Genomic DNA, 25,529 nt, shown 5'->3' with positions numbered 1-25,529 from the left:
TCGGGGATGTAGACCACCCAATTCCCTTTAGTTCCTTCTGGAGGCTATTTCTGATGAGTGTTTCCAACCGTTTGCTTAGCGTATTAAAAAATTTTTCGAAAGTATAAAAAAAGTCCTACGGGATCGCCGTTGGTACAGAAATCTTTTGGTACAGAATATTTTTTTGTCTATCCGTTCTCCGTTCTCGTCTTTTGGTTTTTCCTGAATAACTTTTTAACCCTCCACGAGGCACAAAAAATGGCCCTGATCCGATGCCGGTATCCATCTTTTTTCGCGATTTTCGACTGTTTTTTTTAATTTCAAATCTGTGTCTTAGATGTCAGTTTCTTTTACATGACAATATAGCCCATATAGCCAGCTTAAACTTTTGTATTTACGGTTTTTAAGTGTTGTACAGGGTGTTCACGATATTCCGTGCAATATTAAAAAACATAATAAGTGCTCCAAATTTGCAGCTACCGACTTCAGACTTGGGAGCGAAGTGGAAATATGGACCCGTATTTAGACTCTCACATACGCTGTTCGAAATATTTGAAAAAATTCAAGTGAAAATCACCATTGCATAGTTTCAGAAAACAAGCAGTTTTTTGAAAAATTCGGATACCAGGAAACTAAGGAGATCCAGGGCTATATCCCTCTATTTCGAACGTTGTTGCAATTATATACAGGGTGCGTCGTTTGTGGGCAAAAAATTCTAATAGATAATAGAAGTTTCCGCTTTTGTGGGTGAATTATTGGCGATACATGAAAAACTTTTAAAAATGTGATAACTTGATATGAACATTATCGTAAACTGTGCCGAGAGAAAGTTTAAGGTTTCGTACAAATTTTAATATTTACCGAAGTGTGCCGTATCTTTGAAGTTCGACGAGATGTGAAGGACACTTTATACAGGGTGTATTCACAATCAAATTACATCGATTTTGCGAATGTTCCATAGTGGTCCGCAGGAGCATGATAGATAAACAACGCGTCCCTCTAGGACAAGAATCCGCGAAGCGCCTTCTTTTTAAAATAATTAGCTGACGCTCACCGACGATTTTTCGAAAACAATCTTGTTAGTTCTGGTGGTTCGCCCGTCTTTAGGGTCAGAGCAATTTTATTATTATTATTATTAATATCGCGATAGGGAATCGGGAATCGAGAAATGTGAGATCTCTTTTATCTTGGTTTATAAATACGACTGCCGACGAGGAAATTCGTGAGGAATTTGCGAACTGACAGTTTACGGGTAATTTTATGCGAATACTCGATAAAATCGCGTGTAAACGGGCCGGAGGTATGACGGGGTGGCGTGTTGCGACTACAATTTTATCGCCATTAACATTCGGTTAACTCCCTAATCGGGGCGATTAAACGAAAAACGGAAAACAAGAGTTTTACGTACAAACATTGGTAAACAATTATTGGTAACGTGTAATTACAAGTTTTTGTTGGCTTGAAGGAAACCTCCTCGCATTTTACTCTGTACCTGCTTATATATTGATTTAGTAATGATTGGTGACAGGTACGGCCCTGAGTCGCGGTTGAGATTGGTATCTGTCTGTGTGCTGTAAACACAATGACCCTAATTTTCTATGAATGGGAGGTTGTTATTAGTTCCTAATTCAATGGTAAAACTTATGTTAGGGTGTATAGGGATCGAATGTCAATGAAAATATATTAGGGATTCTTGACCATGAGCCCAAATAACAAAAGCATCATCGACGTAGCATTTCCATAATTTTGCTTTTAGATGTAAGGTGTCGAGAGCTTTCTCCTCATAGATATATTCCCCATGACTGGTGATAGTGGAGAACCCATAGCTGTTCCCGACGTTTGATCAAAAATTTGTCTGTTATAAGAAAAATATGTTCCTCAAAAGCAATTTTTCACTTAAGATGAAAAAAAAGGTTTGGTTCCAAATTCTTGGATTTTAATATATATGAAATGATGTTGAGAATTGCAAGAATAGGAACTTTAGTGAAGAGGGAATGTAGGTCGAAACTAACCAGAATATCTTGTGTATCTCATGTCATGCTATCTATCAGTTTTCCCTGTAATTCCCTGATTTGTGAATCTTTGGGAATGAATTAGGATTACGATATCGGGATTAGATTATAGAGATTTTAGGGCAATGCGTTCAGGCTTTGCAATGTTGGATTTAGGAGGTTTTGATTTGATTTGCTTCACGATAGACTCGACGTTTGAAATGATTTCGTCTTTTGGGATAACACGTAGAGACAGAAGAGTCTCATTGATATTGTCTATTTCTTAACGGCTAAAGTTGTCTATTAATAAATTAATGGAAAGACAAACTCATTTATAATTTTCAATTATTCTACCCCGTTAATTATTCCGTCAATGTAAGAACGAATGAAATCCGTGAAAAAAGGGTCGATTTTTATAAATAGAGAACTTAAATTCAGAAAATTAACTTCTCGCTACTCTAGACTTTAGACGAAAAATTCCAACAAACACTAATAAAATCAAGGCATGCGTTTGGTTATTACCCCTCAACATTCGTGCTTTTGAATATTCCAATTAATTAAATTATTTTCTACCCACTTTGGCAGATTTTTATTATTTTATTAACAATTGAATTCCATTAGAAAATATATATTTTTCTACATCTTTGTCCCTTTTAGATGCCTCAAAAACTTCATTCAAAGGAACTATTTAAGAAACGCAAAAAAATACGATAAATTATTTTTTTATTGCAAATGGTCAATTGATTTCGAACGCTGAAATATTAAAAACAAAAAACAAAACTTATAAAGATCAATCCAAACAATTATTATTAATAATAAGTGGGCCAGGTCATGAACTGGAAAAGCATTAGGGTGCTCCATTTTTAGGCGATATTTTTTTTTCTCTGTGCTACCCGAAAATCTGATACTTTAAGTGCAATAGCGGCTTAGCTTATTCAAAAATTCATTTTCCTATTTAAATACCATAGAAAAAAAATTGTTTTCGCTTTTCACTTGATTTTTCGACGAGAAGAAATTTTTTTTTGGGAAAAACGCGTGTGTAGCTTTAGTAGAGCATAAAATACAATACAACAGCTTTGAAGTTATAGAGCTGTGAATATAAGTGTTCATTATAATTGATATCAAATCATTTCTAAATTAGGATTTATGATTTTTACATTAAATAGCAACTAATTATAAACAAAATAACGTTTTATTTGGTTTATTGTATGATTAAAGTTTCTAATTTCCAAAATTAATTTGGAAATAGAGAAAATTAAAAGTCAATTATTAAAAAAACAGTACTTATAATTGAATAATAATTAATTATTCAATTCAATTCACCCAACAATGTTGATCAAATTAAAAAATTTCGGTGTACACGGTTGTCTTTATAAAATTCTTCAATCCTACATCAGTCCTCGGACTCAGTTTGTAGAATTGAATTCTGCAAAATCCCAAACGACCCGCATCACATCTGGAATTCCTCAAGGGTCCCATTTGGGACCATTGTTATTTTCACTGTTTAACGCAGATGTCAGTAAATGTTTTCTTTTTGCTAAATCAGCATCATACGCAGATGATCAGAAATCATACGCGTCCGTGAAAAGCCTTAACGACTGTCATAAGTTTCAAGAAGATCTTGATCGTTTTTATGAATACTGTGTAAAAATCGTCTATTTTTAAATATTGATAAATGTTACTGTCTTAAGTTCAGCAGGCGGATAAATGATATAAACTTTGACTACACATTCAATGGTGTAAAAATAAAAAAAGTAGAGCAGATTAGGGATCTTGGAATAACTATAGATGTAAAATTAAGTTTTGATATCCACATTGAGAATATAGTAAAAAAAGCTTATAAAAATTTAGGCTTTATATTAAGAGTTAGCAAGGAATTTCAGGATCACAAATCGCTTATTATTCTATACAATTCCTACGTTCGATCTCACCTTGACTATGGCGGTGTGATATGGAGTCCTCAGTATCATAAATATATAGACAGAATCGAGAGAATACAAAAAAAGTTTGTTTTCCATTTAAATTTTAGATTTAACCGTAACTTACTAACTCATTCGTATGAAGCTAGTCTTAATTTCTACCATATACTGAAGTTATCTGTTAAAAACTATCCTTCAATGCCAGAGTCGTTATAACAAGAACTCCTTCATTATTTTACGTGCCTAGATTTAATACAAACTTAGGTAACAATTCCCCAATATCTCTTTTACATAGACATTACAATAATTATTTTTCGCACATTGACATCTTTGCGTTATCACTTAATTCGTTTCGAAATCAGGCAATTAGGGTTTTTCTATAAATTTATTTTAATTTTTAATTAATTTTAATTTTTGATTTGTTTTCCTTATTTTTTCACATTTGTTTTTTGTAATTCACGCACTTAATATACAGTGTTAGTTTTGGTTTAGTTTGGTAAGTTTGATTGTTATTATTATTATTATTATTTTTATCTTCTGCTTATCGTAGATATAGGTAGGTACTTACTTATAAGTTTTACTTTGTTAATTAAATAATGGTATAATTGTTAGTGTGTCCTTGTAAATTGTGAAGTTAGTTCTTCATGTTAGGGCACCTTTGTAATAAATAAATAAATAAATAAATAAATTATAGACTTTTGGAAACTATTCATGTTTCTAATCCAGTGACCACTCTAAAATTTAGTGAACGAATATAAATTTTAATTGATAAGTAATTATAACGACTATCAGCCTGATGAGCCATGTTTTAAAACTATTCTTGCGCATAATACATTGTAGAATATACAGCAAATTAGAAGAAAGAATTGGTGAAACCCAGATGGGCTTTCGTAAAGGTTTGGGAACGAGAGAAGCCCTGTTTGGTCTGCAATTGCTGATTCAGAGATGTCGAGACGTGAATTATGATGTATATCTATGTTGTATTGATTTTTGAAAAGGCTTTTGACAAAGTACAACACGATAAACTGCTTCAACTTCTGCTGGGTTAGATACCAGAGATGTCCGAATTATTCAAAATTTGTATTGGAATCAAAAAGCAGTAGTAAGAATTGGACCGCATCTCAGCGATGTTATAAAGATCAAGAGGGGGGTGCGCCAGGGATGCGTTCTGTCGCCTTTGTTGTTCAACCTGTATTCTGAAGAAATTTTTGACGAGGCCATGAGCGACAACATGCCAGGAGTGATCATAAATGGTAAAACTGTTAATAACATCAGATACGCCGATGACATTTTAATCATTGCAAATACCAACGAAGATCTGCAATTGTTGATGAATCGGATTACTAACTCGTGTGCTCAGTGAGGACTTAAACTAAATGTTAATAAAACTAAATATATGATCATTAGTAAACATGTCTCACATCAGGATGATGGCATATATGTGGAAGGTGCACCTCTGGAACGAGTTGGGAGGTTGACGTACTTGGGCAGTAACATCAACGATAAATGGAACCCATCTAATGAAATTAAAATTAGAATAGAAAAAGCAAGAGCAGCATTCGTAAAAATGGAAAAAGTTCTCTGTAACCATATTCTATTGGGTTGTTCGGAAAGTCATTTCGTTTTTTTTTGGGGAACATGAAAGACAGTTTTCGTATAATGAATAAATATTTTATTAAATTATATATTGGCCATTCTGGTCCAACAACTTTTGCCATCTTTCTGGCAGTAACATAATTCCCCTCTCATAAAAGTTTTGGTCCTTGCTGGCAAAAAACTGGTTCAGGTGGTTTTTGACATCTTCATTTGAGGTAAAGGTTTTGCCATCCAAAAAATTTTGCAGGGACCGGAACAAATAGTAGTCGGAAGGCGCCAGATCTGGAGAATATGGTGGATGTTGCAGTACGTCCCATTCAAGCTGTAAAAGTTTTTGGCGAGTGACCAAACTTGTGTGAGGTCTCGCTCTGGTGGAACACTACACCCTTCCTGTTGATTAATTCGGGCCTCTTCTCTTTAAGTGAATCATTTGTCCAGTTGGTGACAATAGACTTCTGAATTAATCGTTGTATTGTCCGGCAAAAGCCCAAAAAAACGATTCCTTCGACATCCCGCCAAACGGAGAGCATCACCTTTTTTTGGTGAATGTTGGCTTTTGACACGCTTTGAGCCGGTTCATCTTTTCTGCTCCATGACCTCTTGCGTTTAACATTGTTGTATACAACCCATTTTTCGTCCCCAGTAATAATCCGCTTCAAAAATGGATCATTTTCTTGACGTTTGAGGAGCGAATCATTAACGTCAACGCGACGACACAAATTTCGCTCCGTAAGGACATGGGGCACCCACACATCGAGCTTCGAGGTTAAGCCCATGCCTTTGAAATGGCCATAAACAGTCGAATTCAACAAATTTAATCTCTCACCGATCTCTCGTGTGGTTATTCGCCGATTTGCATCAACTAATGCCTTTATCGCATCTTTGTCAGCTTCGACCGGCCTTCCAGACCGTGGTGCATCTTCGACATCAAAATTGCCGGATCGAAATTGTGCAAATCAGTTCTGGCACTGGCGTACTGTTAACACGCCTTCTCCATACACACCCGTCAATTTTTTTCTCGCTTGGACAGCATTTTTACCTTTTCTGAAGTAAAAAAGTAAAATATGACGAAAATGCTGCTTATTGCTCTCCATATTTAAAAGGGCACCAACCAAAAACTACTGCGTAGAATTAATAGAACTTTTTCACACACAAGCCTTGCAATATCAGCTCTCAAGACATATAATGGTTATGCGGCTTAAGTGTGAAGTTGGTTTCGAAAAAACGTAATTAAGTCCTCTGACGGGAAAAAACGAAATGACTTTCCGAACAACTTTATAATATTGAAACTGCGAATGAAAATGGTTAAATGTTACGTACTTCCGGTTCTCCTATATGGGATGGAGTCATGGACACTCACTGACGCGACCATCGAGCGTCTAGAGGCGATCGAAATGTGGATGTACCGTCGTCTACTCAACATCAGCTGGGTGGATAGAGCGAATAACGCAGTAGTACTAGAGCGAATGAACAAACATCCGGAGATAATTTTAACCATCAAGCAGCGTAAGCTAGAATACTTTGGACATATTATGCGTCACCCTGAGAAGTATGCTATACTGCACCTCATAATGGAGGGAAAAGTGAATAGCAGGAGAGGCCCTGGAAAGACAAGAACATCAGGGTTGAAAAATCTAAGACAATGGTATGGAAAATCCTCGATCGAACTGTTTCGTGCAGCTGTTAATAAAACAATGATTGTCAACATGGTGGCCAGCCTGATACCAAATGATCGTTAAGCGGTCACGGCACTATAAGAAGAAGAATGATATGTAGAAGTGTAATTTTTCATTTTATTTTGGAGTTTCTGTTGAGTCTGTGTAACATGAAAAATTACACTTCTACATATCATTATTTATTAATTAAAATTTATATTCGTTCACAAAATTTTAGAGTCGTCACTGGATTATAAAGATGAATAGTTTCTCAATGTCTATAAATAATTATTATTTAATTATAATTAATGTTTTTTTAATAATTTAATTTTATTTTTTTTTATTCCAAAATAATTTTGGAAATTAGAAACTTGAATCATATAATAACCCAAATAAAGCGTTCTTTTGTTTATAATTAATTGCTATTCAATGTAAAAACAATAAATCCTAATTTAGAAATGATTTGATATCAATTATAATGAACATTTATTTTCACAGCTCTATAACTTAAATTTTTGTAGCAAATTTTAAGCCCTACAAAAGCTATACACGCGCTTTTCCCGAAACAATTTTCTCCACGTCGAAAAATCAAGTGAAAACCGAAAAACATTTTTTTTCTGTGTTATTTAAATAGGAAAATGAATATTTCAATGAGCTCAGCCGCTATTGCACATAAAGCACACAAAAAATATCGCCTAAAAATGAAGCACCGTAATAAGCATACGATAAGCTGGATATCATTAAGATAATTTATTGAAACTGACATGTTTTGTGTAACGTAGTGTATCCATCGGTGCTTAGTTATTTGCATTAAGCTTTACGTTGTGAGCTGAAGATGCATCGAATGGAGAATTTGGGTACTCTTGAATCCTTGCATAAAATGAAAAAGAATACAGCAGCAAAGTAATTATGAAGAAATAAAATAGAAGGAGAGTCGGAGAGGTACACAGAGGTTACAAGATCGAGTCTTGGGGTAGGCCCTGTCTAGGTTCACTATTGTGACCTGGCAAATGAAGAGTTGATTAATTTAATTAATGGACCTCTCATGAAAACCAAAACTTTTGATCAAAAAGTCACTCATTTGTGCATGCATATTTTTTTGTAGCACATTGCATGGTAAGATCTAAAATGTGATTATGTCAGCCGGGTTTGAATATCTAGTGCTCATATTTATGAGGTGTGTCCAGTGATTAATTGTAAGTATGAATAGCAGTTGTCATTAGAGTTTTAAGTATTTTGCATCTATAGAAAACGTCTAATTTTCAGAGACACCCCGTATATTGTAGCGAAAATCGACCGTAAACCATTTCATATCGCTACGACGGTTAACCGTTTAGAAACCGTCAATATAAAATCCATTTTAAAGTGCCCGTCTTCCCCACTTCTATATCATTTCCTGGCGTTTATATCGACTTGGACTATTTTCCCAAATTGCGTTTCTCGCGAGAGACGGGGCTCGTCCGGGCCGTCTGCCCCATATTAAAGATCGCCCCCCAATAGAAAAGTTTGATCGGGGGAAAGATCGTCTAGATAATAATTTCGCGTTGTGGAAAACGATAAGCGCGGGAAATTAGAAAAGTTTTCGCCGCAGAAGGAATCAATTTTAAACAGAAACGTTCGTGGCGGATTTATTAATTAATTTTCAGCCCTAGTCGGCAATCTGACACTGGTTGCAAAACGGACCAGACAATTTATTGATAATAGCATCTATTGCCCAAAGATTTCCCGTTTAATAGGACGTAGTGGACGTCAGTGATTAGAAAATGAAAAAAAAAAAAGAACACTAAGAGGACAGGTTTGACATGTTTTAGCAAAGCGCTAATTTTGGTGGATCATTTTGAAGGTAAAAAAATGTTTCGTACTTTACAAAAACGCAATTCTCTATTCCCTCCTCTAAACCTCAGTTTACAACAATAGTTTTTGTTTTGGCATTTAGAGTACTGCCATCTTTTAATAAGAATGTAACAAGTGCTTCTTTTTTTAGCTTCAATTTTTTAAATCAGTTATAGATTTTTAAGCGTTAATTTTCGTATGTTCTAAATTGAAAAAGAATTTTTATAATTTTTTTCTCCTAGATTCCTCCTGCGTAAGTTCTTGATTGATCCTGTTGCCTTTTTCAGAGCTCAACAGAAACGGAAACTTCCAAATTTCCCTGTTTCGTGACATGCATTCATATAACATCCAACTATTCTAAGTAGAGAAAATAAAAACAAATGAACATATTTACGCTACAAATGAAACACGAATTTTACTGGTATGAAGATATTTTTTTTCTTCATTTCGCAAATAATCTATTAAATGTAAAATATAACATAATTGGTTATAATCTATCAATAATATTGACTTTATTAACTTATCTGATCGGCAAAATGGTCATGAATATTCAGTTCTGTAATGATACCTAGTGAAAATATTTATCAAAATTGTAAATTTACCTTATTTGTGTGTGTGTTAAAGGTATTGTTGTGCATTTTGCCATATTTTTTCGAAATTGGACAACAGCGCGCCGCTTTGTTTTATGTCAGTTGCCGACATAATACTAGTGATAACTGTGGTTTAGTGTGTGGTTTGGTGTCCTTAGTTCCGGATACTCATATTTATTTAGGTAGTGATCAAATACTCTTACTAAATCTCGAATGTCACAAAAAATTAACAAGTAGAAAATTACCGGAGTGAACCGAAACTTCTTTTTGAAGTAAAACGAGGTATCTGATGGGATTTATATAATATGTAATTAACAATAACATTAAATTAATATTAAAACTATGCTATCCAAAACGAACCATAGGGGTAAATATTCCATTTCAATATTCATTTTGAGATTTTGAGATAGATATGTCCAATATATATAAGGTTGTTCGGAAAGTCATTTTGTTTTTTCCCGTCAGAGGAATTAATTACGTTTTTTCGAAACCAACTTCACACTTAAGCCGCATAACCATTATATGTCTTGAGAGCTGATATTGCAAGGCTTGTGTGTGAAAAAGTTCTATTAATTGTACGCAGTAGTTTTTGGTTGGTGCCCTTTTAAATATGGAGAGCAATAAGCAGCATTTTCGTCATATTTTACTTTTTTACTTCAGAAAAGGTAAAAATGCTGTCCAAGCGAGAAAAAAATTGACGGATGTGTATGGAGAAGGCGTGTTAATAGTACGCCAGTGCCAGAACTAGTTTGCAAAATTTCGATCCGGCAATTTTGATGTCGAAGATGCACCACGGTCTGGAAGGCCGGTCGAAGCTGACAAAGATGCGATAAAGGCATTAGTTGATGCAAATCGGCGAATAACCACACGAGAGATCGGTGAGAGATTAAATTTGTCGAATTCGACTGTTTATGGCCATTTGAAAGGCAAGGGCTTAACCTCGAAGCTCGATGTGTGGGTGCCCCATGTCCTTACGGAGCGAAATTTGTGTCGTCGCGTTGACGTGTGTGATTCGCTCCTCAAACGTCAAGAAAATGATCCATTTTTGAAGCGGATTATTACTGGGGACGAAAAATGGGTTGTATACAACAATGTTAAACGCAAGAGGTTATGGAGCAGAAAAGATGAACCGGCTCAAAGCGTGTCAAAAGCCAACATTCACCAAAAAAAGGTGATGCTCTCCGTTTTGTGGGATGTCGAAGGAATCGTTTTTTTTGAGCTTTTGCTGGACAATACAACGATTAATTCAGAAGTCTATTGTCATCAACTGGATAAATTGAATGATTCACTTAAAGAGAAGAGGCCCGAATTAATCAACAGGAAGGGTGTAGTGTTCCACCAGGATAATGCGAGACCTTACACAAGTTTGGTCACTCGCCAAAAACTTTTACAGCTTGAATGGGACGTACGGAAACATCCACCATATTCTCCAGATCTGGCGCCTTCCGACTACTATTTGTTCCGGTCCCTGCAAAATTTTTTGGATGGCAAAACCTTTACCTCAAATGAAGATGTCAAAAACCACCTGAACCAGTTTTTTGCCAGCAAGGACCAAAACTTTTATGAGAGGGGAATTATGTTACTGCCAGAAAGATGGCAAAAGGTGTTGGACCAGAATGGCCAATATATAATTTAATAAAATATTTATTCATTATACGAAAACTGTCTTTCATGTTCTCCAAAAAAAAACGAAATGACTTTCCGAACAACCCAATATTTTAGGAGAAGATCCTCATTTCAACCTGTAGACACCTGATTTTGGAGATCTTGGACATTTCGCTTAATTGTTTTGTGTTGTAAATTCTGATAGCTATTTTTTCACTGGGTTCTCCTCTGTATGTAATTATTCGTGTTCTGTATTAGGTTTCGGATAAATAGAGTTTACTGTTGTCTGGATTTGCAGCCATTTTGTGTGTATAAGGGTGATTTGAGCTGTTATGTATGACTGTGTCCTTGTGTGAATGTTAAATCTAAAAATCTAATTTGTTTTGTGTCATCGTAATAGTCATCCTGTTCAATCTCGATAGTGAATTTTTTACGATTATAGCATAGACATCAACCACCATAGAAAACTTATACTTAAAAAATGTTCTAGTATGATATTTTCCCATAATCAAACCTTCCTTAGAGATGTATGTCTGTCCATTAAATTCAAAATAATTTTGGTCTAAAGATACTGTTACAACGACATGAATTAAGGTTTTATTGTCATTTTTCAGTATATATACTAGCACGTAGTTTGTAAATATTACATTTCATAAAGACAAGGTGTTGTCGATACAAATGTCGTGAAAATCTGAACTCTTAGTTCTTATTCATTTTGTTAAATGGATTTTCATGAAGTAAAGCCACCCCAGTTCAATTTTTACAAAATGGGAGAGTAACTATTTTTTACCGCCCCTTAGATGACTGCAGGCGATTCGTCAGCTCGCAGGTTAAAAATTTAACACGCTCAGCGACTACGCCGACGATTTATCTGATAATTTGTTCGGTCATGCGTGATAATGTTTACTTTCTCGACGAACACGCTAGCAGATATATCGCCCACGGTAACAGATCAGATAATTTTCAGCCGCGACTCACGGGGTTAGGCAAATATATTAGGCCTCCGTTGCTGGTTGAAAATGGTTCGATTCGAGTCGGAAATCGAACGGTCGAATTTGTTGACGTAGCAGCATGAGATTCGTTAACGGCGTAAACTGATTCGTTATTCGGCGGTAAACATGGAAAGCCACCATTAAAAATGAACCTTATGGAAAGTTCCGACAACGATTTTAGCGGCAATTTCACCAATTTTTTGCCAAGCAGATTTCGGGAATAACTTAAACCGTCTTATATAGTAAGGTGCCACACAGACAGGCAAGGCCAACATAAAAAATTAAGAGGTCCAGTGGCTCAGGCTCTGATAATTTGAGGGCTCTATAAACAAGAGAGGTGATAACCGATGATTTTTGGGCCGGATAATGATGTGTATGAATGCGTAGGTTTTCTGCAAACACAATAACCCAATGTTAGGTTTAAATTTCTAAGAAAATCTAGTGGGGATTTTTGACCATGAGGGCAAATAACAAAAGTATCATCCACCTAGCGTTTCTATAATTTTGGTTTTAGATAAGAAAGCTGTCGAGGGCTTTGTTCTCAAATATATTCGCAATGGCTGGTGATAATGGAGAACCCATCTCGACGCACACAGGCCAGAAGTCAGAAACTCCAACTTAAAAATCTTGAGCTAAATCCGTTACATTTCAGTGATCTAGTTACCTGGCTATTATAAATAAACAAGCTTTTGTTTTGATTCGCGTTGCTAAGCGCCATCTAGTTGAAAGTTTATTAATTTGTATTTATTTAATCAGAGTGCATCAGCGTGTATTTAACCATTTTTTCGAAAGTTGGTGATTGAAAAATAATAAAATTATAGTATGGAGCCTATTGCTAGTGGTAAATATTATTATCTATGCAATTATTATCATCTATGAATTGTTTTAATGTCACAATGGCGTCCCTTCTTAAAATACATAAATGTTTCGTTTTCTTTGGACAAAAAGTACATTTGCCCGCGTTTCCCCATCTTCAAATTAGCGTTGAACTCTTATTGAAAAAGACATATTTTCTTATTTATGCAATAATTTGCGATCTTAACGGGTATCTATGCTGTCAGTGCTGGTATATATTTTTAATTTTGATAAAATTTACTATTGTAATATTGCCACATTTACAGCTTTTTGAGAAGAAATATTTATATCCTAGACTATTAAGTGTTTTTGACCAATGGACGACATATAGCATACATGACAGTCTAAAACCTGTGTTTGCCCTGTGTCATTTTAAAAATTTGTGACACAGAAAGTTATTAGGTATCTAATCAGATTTTTTTTATAATAGACCAGGAATTATGTTACTGTACAATAGTCATAAAAAGTTCCGCTTGTTTATTGCCCTACATAATAAGATTATACTTGCGAAATTCTTAGTACTCAAAGTACTCAGATATCAATATCCTATCTTCGTTTTTACCCCCTTTCTCTAGAATATTGATGATTATCTTTTTGTAATATCGTTTTTGTAATTACATATACATTATCATAATTCAAGGTTAAAATTAGAACGTTTTATGTTTTTCTTCAATAATACACATTGTTGGTGTTGTTAAAATAAGTTTTAATAACTGTCACTGAAAAATAAATGAATTACGTAAAAATGTGAACAAGTAAGAAACTAACTTAAAAATGTTCTAACGTCATTCTAAAAAAAAATATTAATCAGTATTTAATTTAGGTACGACTTCTCGACCACACTGTATATTTTTACGTGTAACGGAATAATAGTGTAAAGTACTGTATTATCATTAAAATTTATACTTTTCTTAAATAAATTGAATATTCATCATTTTTAGATATTTTTTAAGATAAATAATATTGGCCAGCATTTTGATGAAATTCGCCTGTGTGCGACGTTTCCGATTCCATGAATTTAATATATTTGAAATGAAGTTGAGAGTTGAGAGTTCAATGCAGGGTTGTAATATAGACTCTAGATATTTTGCTAGAGAATATTTTGGAGAACCGCTGATGCGAACAATAGATTGCTGGGGTAATCCTGGTTTGTGAATCTTAGGAATATTCAGTTGTGTTTATGACCACCGTAGCATTTCCTTTACCTGCTTTTAGGATGACGATCTTAGGGTTTAGATTTTTGAGATTTTAGAGCTATGCGTTCGAGCTTTGGAACGTTAGATTTAGGAGGTTTGTTTAGGATTTGAAATTATTTCCTCTTTTGGAGGTAATACGTGTGGACGAAGTTGGAACCTTTTGCAAAAGCTAATTTTTCAGTCTCAAAATGTTGGTGTATTAATGCATTTACCACAGTGTTTGGTTGTTGGGAATAGTTTGATGGTTTCGCTAGTGTTGGCGTTAGTTTTTTTAAATTTTCCGATGAGTCGTGTTCGAAAGGGTATCGAACTTGGACAAGACGGAAGCAATTTCAAGATGTGGAGGCAGAAGAGTCCTATTGTTTTGGTCTATTTCTTTACGCATATAAACCAGATTTGCGAAGAATTTTATAACGTTCTCTTTGAGCCCCGCCCCCGAAAGCAATATATAGAGTAGAATCCAGAAGATTTGTAATCTGTAAGCTTGATTTTCAGAGAGAGCCTTTAGGGCGACTTTTCAGAGCTAGCTTCTAGAGGGCGCTTTTCGTAACGAATTTTGAAGGGTGTTTTCATAACTTGCTTTTAGAGAGGGTGACCACCTACCTAATCGACACAAGTATCATGGCGAAAATGAGGTACTTTCCCAGCAGCGGTACGACGAGTGAAGTCGGCGGTATAATCTCCACCACGAGCAGGAAAAACACGTGCAGACTGATGAGGATGGAAATGGACAGCGTCACCTGTAAAAAAACGGAGTTTTAAGCGTTTTCCATTAGCAAAGTTTCCCTTCGCCGAGGCGGGGAAACGCGGGATGTGACGTTTCGTTTCGCACTAACCCGACAACGACACTAAATAAAACTCGAAACGCGCCCCCCGCGCCCCAGGGGGGAGAGAGTCGAGTCCGTTCATTATTCTTCGGCGAGTGTCGCCTTTCATTTGCTTCTCGACTGCCATTTTCCCGCTTTTCAAACGCACTTTCGCGGAAATTGAATCAATTTAGCCGGAGCGTAGGGGGTTGCGCTCAAGGTATCTCGCCCTTCGAGCCGGCGCGTCATTTATAATTTAAAAAACGGGGAATATCGCCGGGACAAATTTCGACTGATCCGAATTTTCTCGGAAGCGTCTACAATGAACCAATTAAGCTTTCTACGTCACGCCATTCATCGTAGTCGGCGAAGCGACCGACTTGCGAACAAAGCTTCGTTTTAGAAAAGGTATGTCGTTAATTTTAAAAGAAATCAGCCGTTAATATGTTCCGAAAATAGCTGTTTCAGACAACACGATACACTACATAACACGCATCATATTTATCGAGAAGAACGCAACATGTGGAGTGCTATTTTCGCAGCTAAAAGTATTTCAATAAAACTTCCGGAGTTCTATCAAATTTTTAAATCATTTTATTGACGATGTCGCAATGTCTTGCTTTTAATATATTATCTTTCTCTTTAAAGCGCACTGTGGTGTTATAGGAGTAAGGAGCTTAAGGATGGTGCGATGCTGGTCACGGTTTAGGACATTTGGATATTGTGAAAAGATCAAACTCTTGACTGGAACCTTCGGCACTGCACTAACCCACAATAACGCCTTTTAACACAAACCAACACTCAATTTTAAATCCCATTTAGCCCATTATACGCGTTGATTGGTTGCGTGAACAGTGCGTAATCCCCTCTCCCACTTCCCGATATGTATATATTTATGGAGAGCATTTGTTATTAAATTTAGTTTTAATCTTCTCCTGAAGATGCCAATTTGGTTGGCGAAACGCGTAAAATTGAGTTTCGGTTTGTGGTAAAACGCGTTATTGTGTGATTGTGAAAAGAAGTAAAAAAATTTTAGAATTTGTAATTGAAATCATACACATTTCTAAAATAAATTTCGTTTAAGTGCGACAGTATATATAAATGTCAGCTTATACACGGGTGTGTTTAATACAAACAAAAATAGCCATAGTAATAAAAAAATAACGTGGTATAAAACTGTCAACAGTAATGTCATCATGTTTTTAAATGCCACATAGTGTAAAATTATACTAAAAAGCTCTCTACCAAAGATCCTTTTCAAAAAGGAAATCAAATAATGGGTGTTTTTTTTTGATGTATAGAACTTTAAGTTGGCATTACTGATCAAGATGGCGACCGATTTAATAGCTAATATAGAATAATAATAGAATAGATTCACGCCTGAACAACCCTTGCAAATGGGCCCAAAACGAGATTGCCGTTGTTCCCGATTTTCATAAGCGAATTTTGTTTAGCGATGAAGCGCACTTCTGGTTGAATGGCTACGTCAACAAACAAAACTGCCGCATTCGGAGCGAAGCTAATTCTCAAGTATATGTCGAAACACCGTCACATCCAGAAAAACTGACTGTTTGGTGCGCTTTATGGGTTGGTGGAATCATTGGTCCGTACTTCTTCAAAAACGATGATGGCCAGAACGTTACCGTCAATGGTGATCGGTATAGAGCTGTGATTACTAACTCTTTCATTCCTGAATTGAATAACCATGATGTCCAGGAGATGTGGTTTCAACAAGACGGCGCAACATGTCACACAGCTCGTGCCACAATCAATTTATTGAAAGACACCTAATTTCACGTTTTGGACCTGTGAATTGGCCTTCAAGATCTTATGATTTAACACTGCTAGACTACTTTCTGTGTGGCTATGTAAAGTCATTGGTCTATGCGGATAAGCCACAAACGCTTGACCATTTGGAGGACAACATTCGCCGTGTTATTGCCGATATACGGCCACAAATGTTGGAAAAATTCATCGGCCAGCAGTGGCGGTCATATGCCAGAAATCATATTTAAATTGTAATGCCACAAGATTATCTTTCGGATAAATAACATTCATGTCAATCGAATAATCCGTCGTTGTTTACATAACAAAGATTTTCAATTGAATAAATCGATAGATATATTTAGACTTGAAATGTCACTTTTCACATGACATTAAACATATGTCAGTCTTAGATATAGGATATTATATGCAGTCAACGGTTAAAATATTGAACAAATTCATTTAAAAATCAGATCCAGGCCCATCGTAATGTTTCCTTATGCATTTGTTCCAGTAAATAGAAAACATAGAAAAGCGTTTTTTTATCCTTTTTCCAATTCGGCGCAAAATTTCGTAATTAATGTAGCATGTTCTATACATATTTCTTACCTTTTATGCACGAAAGAATAAAAAACAAATTTAATTTTAAAATGAACAGGTAAGTACCACCAATTACAATTACATTTCTGTCAGTTAAGTGAATATGACGCCTGTAACTAAATAAAAAAAATTATTAAATATTAAGACACGAACTCAAGAAGTTGGTAACTTGTTTCACTTAAAACATCTAGAAAGACCCATTACAGGATCGTACAAGAACGTCCAGGGCCAGGTCATCCAAAAACTCATAAGAACACAACATAGTAAGTTAAATCAACACAATAATCCCTGGTGGACGACCGAAAATTATAAACAATTACAAAATAATCAATATCATATAATAAATAAATAAAATAAGTAATAATAATAATTATATAAAAAATATCAATAAAAAGTAATATATATATATATTAAATAATCACACAATTATTGGACTTTATTTCTTCTATCAAAATCTGATTGGACCCCGTTATTTCCAATTTCTTCATAATGACATGCCAGTTAGACATATTTGGTTCCAACAGGATGGTGCCCCGCCCCATTTACGTGTTACTCAATAAGTGTATGAATATTTAAATACGGTATTTCAGGAGAATGGATTGGTATAAGGACATCAATAGAATGGCCCCCAAGATCTTCGGATCTTACTCCACTGGATTTTTTCCTCAGAAAGAAGCACAAAACTTAGGTGATTTAAAGTTCAGGCAAATTAATGAAAACATCCTGAGTAATATTTTGGATTTTTTTTTAAACCGATTAGTATGATGTCAAGAATTTAGTGGTGGGCATTTACAAGACTTAATAAAACAATTTCTCTTTTGCTCAGAAAATGTACGACAAAGGTAATAACAATAATAATAGGACTTTTACTTTCCATGCAATTTCTTTAACAATTTCTATAGGCAATGTTGAATAAAAAAAGTTTACGATGACAAGTACAGACCAATTGTATAGAAGACGTTAAAGAAATATAATCACAATAAAAGGATTATGTAAAAAAACTTTTTACAGTATACAAAGATTTTTGCAGTAGATATTGCTTTATTTCAAAAGTTGTTAAGGGCTAACATTTTATTTCATCAGGAAGGCGATTAAAGACTTGCTGCCCCAGTATACACGGTGATCTAGAAGAAATTTTAAAAGAATGAATATCTTCATTTTTCAAATATTGGCAGGGTCAGAATACCGTATTTATTAAATAAATTTCAACAAGAATGACAGCTCGGTAGCCTAACAACACAGCGAATCGCTATTTTCTGTTCTAAAAACACGATCGATTGTGTAGACCATCCCCATGGTATTATTCCCTATCTTAGAGGAGATTATTATTGCAAATATAAATTGCAAAAATGTAAATATTGGAGTTCAACCCAGAAATCAAGAACTCGCAGAGGTTTATGTAGTTAAGATTCTCATAGGTCAGAATACCTATAAATTTAACACTCTCAGACTGAGCTACCGGACTGTCATCTATCTTCAAAATGAGACCAAAACGTATTTTTTGAGGATGGTGGAATGACGTTGCTCAGAATATTGTTGCATTTATTTTGCAATAAAAAATTGCGCCTGTCTGAAATGATCATAGATGCTGTGATACAGATTTCGAAAATATATTTTAAAAAACTTGGCATCGACATCTAATTTTTGACCCACCCATTTTGAATTAGAAATTCAATACGTATTTTTTAAATGAAATTGATACATCTTTTAACCTGTTCACTGTATAAAATCCGTCCTGTTCCGAAGAATTCAAAAAGGTCTCAATATACAGCGTGTTCAAAATGCTTGTTTGATTTTGATCGAAGCGGTAAAATGTACTGTGGAGCCAAGTGAAGGCAAAACATTTAATGGCCACCTAATTCAAATCGCGCCGTTGACCCTTTTTAAAAAAATTTTTACGGCATAAAAGTGCCGTAAAAATTTGAATTGCATGCTTACGAGTGTCACAAACAATTCGAGTGCCGTGTCCATTAGGATTCTACTCCGTGCGCGTCGCACATGTTTCGAATTTGGTGGCAGGTGCGGTGTCTGCTGTGTTCCAAGATTAATATTTGCTATGTCTTTGCCGGTACGTTCGAGTGCCAGCTTCGTTTCTACATTTTCTCCACGGAATGTCATATTTTTGTTTTATGTTATTTAATCATACAGCTATTAGATAATATCAGAGTGGCCTAAGGACGATAAATATTAATAATAATAATAATATTATTATTAATAATAATAAGTGATATTGGGATGTCGTTAGGTCTGGATAAATGCGATACAATACAAATCGTGAAGGGTAGATTTCAGCAAGGTCGAGAGGTGGAGGAAATTCAGTCTTTGGACGAAGAAGCGGTGCACAAATACCTCAGCATCTCATAGGCAACCAGGGATGTGTGGGACTGAATTTACAGGATGAGAGGAAGAGGACTCACTCACTTGGTTGAAAAAAAAACGACAAAAACCAGATAATATGAAAAAACCTGCCTAAAGAAAAGCGTGATGGACATATGCCGAAAGTGCGGTAAGCTTAAAGAAACAATTGAACATATCACGGCGGGCTGTCCAGCGCTATCTAACGCGGCATACCTTGGCCGCCACAACCAAATTGCAAAAATTGTCAACCTAGAAATAGCAAAAAAATATGACCTCCTCTATCAAACTACTGGCATCCAACACACACCTACTCTACTGGGACCGGGAGATTACCACCGATAGAACTGTGGATTTCAACCGACCTGGCATCGCGGCCAAACAAACAAACAATCATCACTTAGTGAGAACGTTACTAAAACGGAGGTCGAAAAAATTACCTGGCAAGAGAGAAACTCAAAAAAGTAGAGATAGTCCCCATAATAATTTCAGCACACGTAGTCTTTACGATGCACGTAAATATCGATAAACTAAACTTACCAACACGATTGTACGAAATCATGCAAAGATGCGTAATTCTTCAGACGCGCCAGATAACGTACAAGTTTCTGAATGGGGCAGAACTATGAAAAGAAAAAAAAAAGTATCTAGTGGAAAAGAACGAAATTTCTGTCCACCAGCCCGAGCCTAGCCCAAACGTGGAGAAAAAGAATGTCATTTTATAAAGACACGGTGTTGTCGAAACAATTGTCATGTTAAAATATATGATTTCGTGAAAATCTGAACTTTTAGTTCTTATTTATTTTAATCCTTTTTTTATAACTATGTAAACTTTTTCTTTTTCTTTAGGAATTGGATGTAATTTTGGACGCTGTCTTTTATTGTTTTATACTTGTGAAAAATAAAGCAGTACTACTATTATTTTATTATGATTATTAGCGCAGGCAGGCTAAAATAGTGACTAAATTTTATCACTCACTCACTTAACTTTATAAACCACGACTAAGTTTTATGACGGCAAGGTATAAATTCTCGTTACCTCTGCAAAACCTACCCACAGTATTTATAAACACCCAAAAAGCCCCTTTTTTAGATTCGCCCTTTTTCCATATTATTTGTATTGTATTTGTACTCCACCGTTTATTTTTATTTTTTTTTTGGAGAAAAATTTTGAGAGTAATTTTATATTATACTTTTGTAAGGGCTTTCATGTCATTTAGTCACCTTGGAAACTTTTATTAAACTTATCTAGGTGTCTTATAACACTTATGATCTTATAAGTTAACAAAAAGGTGTTTATAAAAACATTCGTAACCGATTTAAAACTAAAAGTAACTGGAAAACCAATTGAAAGGTGGTAGTGCCCAAATATCAAACGTCAATTATACAATCATGTATCACCATTCAAATGTTCACTTACTGCGCAAACAAACAACAAAAGCTGCGCACAACTATCTTTAAGCCACCACAAATATGTTTTTAATTTGGTCCTATATCTGTTAGGTTTGCTCTAGGTGCACGGTCCATAAAGGCTGCTGCCATATTTAATTTTCTGCCAATTTTGCTTAGCTTGTGACATCTATAAGAAAATTTAACCTCAAAAACACTGTGACCTCCTTCTACAGGAAAAAGCTTGTAAGCTATAAAACCCGAATAGTAAAAGTTTTATAGACGCTATAAAACGTTCTGCGAAAATCTGCAGTAACTAACACTCAAGTTTTATAAATAAAATAACGGAAATTTTTGGGATGCAATATTATAAAACCGATGGTAATTTTGTATTTATTAGATGGCTTGCAAAACTTGTAACATCAGTGGTTCACTATAAAACTATAAAAACTGTTATAAAACCGAAGGTTTCTTATAAATCTCTCATTTCAAAATTAAAACTGTGGATTCTGTTCCATATTCTTCTTTACTGGAATTTCAAATTGGTGGCAGATGTGGGGTTCGTCATATAAAAAAATTAAATAAAACGTAGTTAAGGATTTACAGGGTGTTTTATTTTAAAAAAATCTTTGCAAAGTGATTATTAGACCCATCCTGCTAAATCGTTGATCCCTTCCCAAAGTTGAAACCAGCACAATTTTATCATTCCTTCTTTGCAATGAAAAAATCAACATTTTTCGAGATATTTAAAGCTAAACATAATAATTCATAAATATCTTCATAACAATGCTGAATTCGTTATAGAGTTTTATCCATTATGCAATGAAATTTTAATCAGTATTAACAAAAAAAAATGTTATTTATTGCAAGGACTTCGATGGTTTAACATTTGAAGCCATAGGGGCCATTTTGTTACATAAAAGAAGTTGGATGAAATCTTAATATTTTAAGCTCAGGATCCTACAGTTGATTAGTGACACCTTGTGGAATCTTATATCTGAAATTTGTTGTTGAAACATGACATGCCATTGGCATTTTGGTAGTGGCAGCCCAAAATCGCCAGGAAAATCGAGACAACCGACAGTCAATTCCACGAAACGTCCGTATTACTAACTAATTTGGCAGTCTATTTGCAAATTGACGGCGAAAGATCAAACGCGTGCCCTTAATTAACTTCGGCCCAGGGGTGACGTTCTCGGACCCGCGCGAGCCTGGATGGACGCAAATAGAACGACCGGGTGGTGGTGTAGGAAGATCGTAGAGAAGTGTAGGAAGGTCAAAAATCGCTGTTTGGCTTTTCACTTAGTAAAGGCAATATTGATAAATATCATCTAATATGAAAATAACTCGAATAAATGCAAATAACGACATTGCTATATTTAATATTTAATATATTTAATGCTTTAATTTTAATAATGTAATCTGCATTGTCATCTATGTCTTGTAAATACTCCCACAAAAAAGCATCTTTAACAGTAAGATATGGGCTATCGGCTAGCCACAATATTACCTAATCTATCATGGTTCTTGTTTCCATATAATTCGCACCAATTAATTCATCAATTCTGAGGTCCAGAATATGTAAGTTTCACCGTACACCAGGCGGCCCCGCTGGTGTACGGAGGCTCACTTCAGAAATTAACCAAAATTTTTGGTTCGTTATTATATTTATAAATTCTGGTTATTCGGACATTTTTAGCCCTTTGCGCAATACCACGGGTAAAATGTAATAATAATAATCATAATTAATTTACTGAAAGTGTTATTTTTTGCATAATTCTATGGATTTTTTCTAATACCAAAACAAATTTTTTAATCGATAGAAAAATAGTTACTATTCGGTAACATTTTTTTAATTAAATACTATTTGATAAATAATTAGTACATAATTCTATAATTATGCGCCTTTCTGGCCTGTGTATCTCTATATATTCAGGTCTGACATTCACCACTTTTTGATTCTCGTTTTATACACAATATTTCGAATTTTTCGTGAGCAAAAACTTTTTCTCTTATTCTCTTTCGATAAGGTTTGAAACTTATAGGCGCAGCATCCAATTACCGTCTAGGCAACTGCCGCCGAATATCGAGATGTCAACTCGGGAGCAGCCCATTCAAAAGAGAAATGCTTTTTGTCGATATTGAATTGCGACTTCGTCGCCTTTTACAATTTACCAGGTCTCACGATCCATAACTAAGGAATAGTAAATTGGCATGTGTGAACAAAAAGTTAAGGCAGAAAAAAAACGTACGCCACTGAAAAAACTAGTCTCATGTTCGGAAAGCTGCATACGGAAGTGGTGAAATATGGAGTTTTTTTAAAAATTTAAAGACTACTGTGCCAATTAACAAAGTAATATTTATTTGGACAACGGTGAGCGAAAGCGAAAAGCCCATAATACATTTTTTAAAAAGAATTATTTACCGGCAAACACCTGATTTGCTCCTGGCATCTACAGCAGTGCTGCCAGGTTAAGGAAATTTAATTTATTTATTTATTTTATTCATTTATAATTTAATTCGCTTTATTTAGTTGTTATTACTTTCAAATACTCACTTCATGATAAACGGTTTCTTTAAAAATATATCCAAGTGTAAGTCAGTTATGCACCAAGTTCCGTGATTGCTCCTCCTTCCGCCATCTCTTTCGAATATCTGAGGGAATACTCTATTTATCTTTCTCACTCCTGATTCCGAGCAACACGCGTGGTATCGTATCATTGTCCTGTTACTTCGCAGAACAGCTTTTATATTAGTGGAGGGATGACCATATTGGTGACAGGTAGAGACCTGAGTCGCGGTTAAGATTGTTAGATTGCTTATAGATTTCTATAGACTCTCGGAACTGGTAAATCTGGTTTTGACGTTATATTTCTTTAGAACTTTTAATATGTGGTCAGCGACGTTTTCAATATAAGAAAGGACAACAGTGGCAAGTGTGGGATTGCTTTCGGTTTCGTTGCTATTGTAAGATTGGGGTGAAGTGTATTGTGTGATGCAACGCTGGAAATTATTAGAGAGAAGAGTAGAGGTAAGGTGTTTTAATTCTGGGTCCAATGACCCGGGCTGAGATAGTTTTGGTTAGTTCTTGGAGCACCGTACTGTCCTTGGAGCCCCCGTACCCCCTTTAACAGCTGTTTTGGAAGCATATTGGATCATATAGATTGGATAGATGGATAGATTTTCACGAGGCGTAAGCTGTACTGTTCGGAAATAAACGATGTGACGTCCAATTTGATGTCAGCGTTTTGCGAGATATTATTATTATTTACCTACGTTTTGTTACCCTCGGTCATTTAATCGATAGTTTTTGCTAAACCAAAAAAAAAACACTCCGAAAATTTGTGTACGAATACTCTGATAATTTATATATAATTATTTTCCCGAAGTTGACTTACTTGTAATACTGAATTCGATCGTTGTCGAGTTACCAATAGTTATTTACATTACATTAACTTCCATATTTTTTCATGTAGAACCCAATATATTTAAACAGTATCCAAGATGGACAATTAAACATATTTCGGCTGAAATTGAACATGTAAATGTGTAAAATATATGGGTCCAAACTTTTAGAATAATTATTGAACTTTATTTATGCGAAATGTCCCGTTAAACATCCCAGAAAACTTTTCCAATTTGCGACGATTTTCAAACGAAAAACCGGAAAAAACTCTGAACCAGTTTTGATATGAAGCTCGTGCCGAGCTTTTTTAAAAGGGTTTCTCTTTCGATAAGAACGTTGTACGCTAAAATTTCTACGAACAAGAAAAGCTATTTCTATTCTATTTCTGTTACATTCACTTGTGTGCAAACGTCTAAAAGCGTTCGTTTGTGTGCAAATTTTAAGGTAGCAAAACGCGCCTCACGCACAGCCGAGCAAAACAAACTGCCTCCGTTTCTCCGACGTATTACAAATCGGACCGTAAGGAACTAGGGGGAGAGAAAGAAATAAAATGAAGCAGATTGTGTTTTCGCTTTTCGATTAAGAGGCGCAAAAGCAAGGGCCGTCGTTATTTCCTGTATTGTAAGGAATAAAGACGCCCAATTTCACTGTGAAACGGAATAGTTCGTTTCTTACTAAAGACTTTTTCCACTGTATGGTTCTGGTATTATAGGAAACCACCCCGCAGTTGTCTAAGGTTCGGGATTCCAAATTTACGTAAAAAAAAATTAAGCTAAATTGATGGAATCTAATTTTTCGATAGGACAGAAACGATCAGCGTCAATTTTTTTTTGTGTCGCTCTATATACCAGCAGAAAAGGAGTATTTTTTTACACTTGAAAACTAAAATTGGGATTTTTTTAATGGATCCATGAAATTGGTTAGTAGTTAGTGCTTAGGTCTATAAAAAACATATACTAAGTATTTTTTTTAATGCGTTAGCCACGGGAATATCTTAT

General features: G+C 35.1%; 1 protein-coding gene across 1 annotated transcript in view; it reads right to left on the bottom strand.

Moving 5' to 3' along the window:
• Positions 1-25,529, bottom strand: part of LOC132702584 (acetylcholine receptor subunit alpha-like) — a 115,420-nt gene that overhangs the window by 19,055 nt on the left and 70,836 nt on the right. The window contains exon 6 of the mRNA XM_060671329.1: positions 14,815-14,951. Coding sequence (XP_060527312.1) covers positions 14,815-14,951 — 137 coding nt within the window. The remainder of the gene's footprint in view (positions 1-14,814; positions 14,952-25,529) is intronic.

This window comes from Cylas formicarius, unplaced genomic scaffold (assembly GCF_029955315.1).
Source record: "Cylas formicarius isolate icCylForm1 unplaced genomic scaffold, icCylForm1.1 PGA_scaffold_5__7_contigs__length_24384050, whole genome shotgun sequence".
NCBI lineage: Eukaryota > Metazoa > Arthropoda > Insecta > Coleoptera > Brentidae > Cylas > Cylas formicarius.
This window is presented reverse-complemented; position numbering and strand designations above follow the sequence as displayed.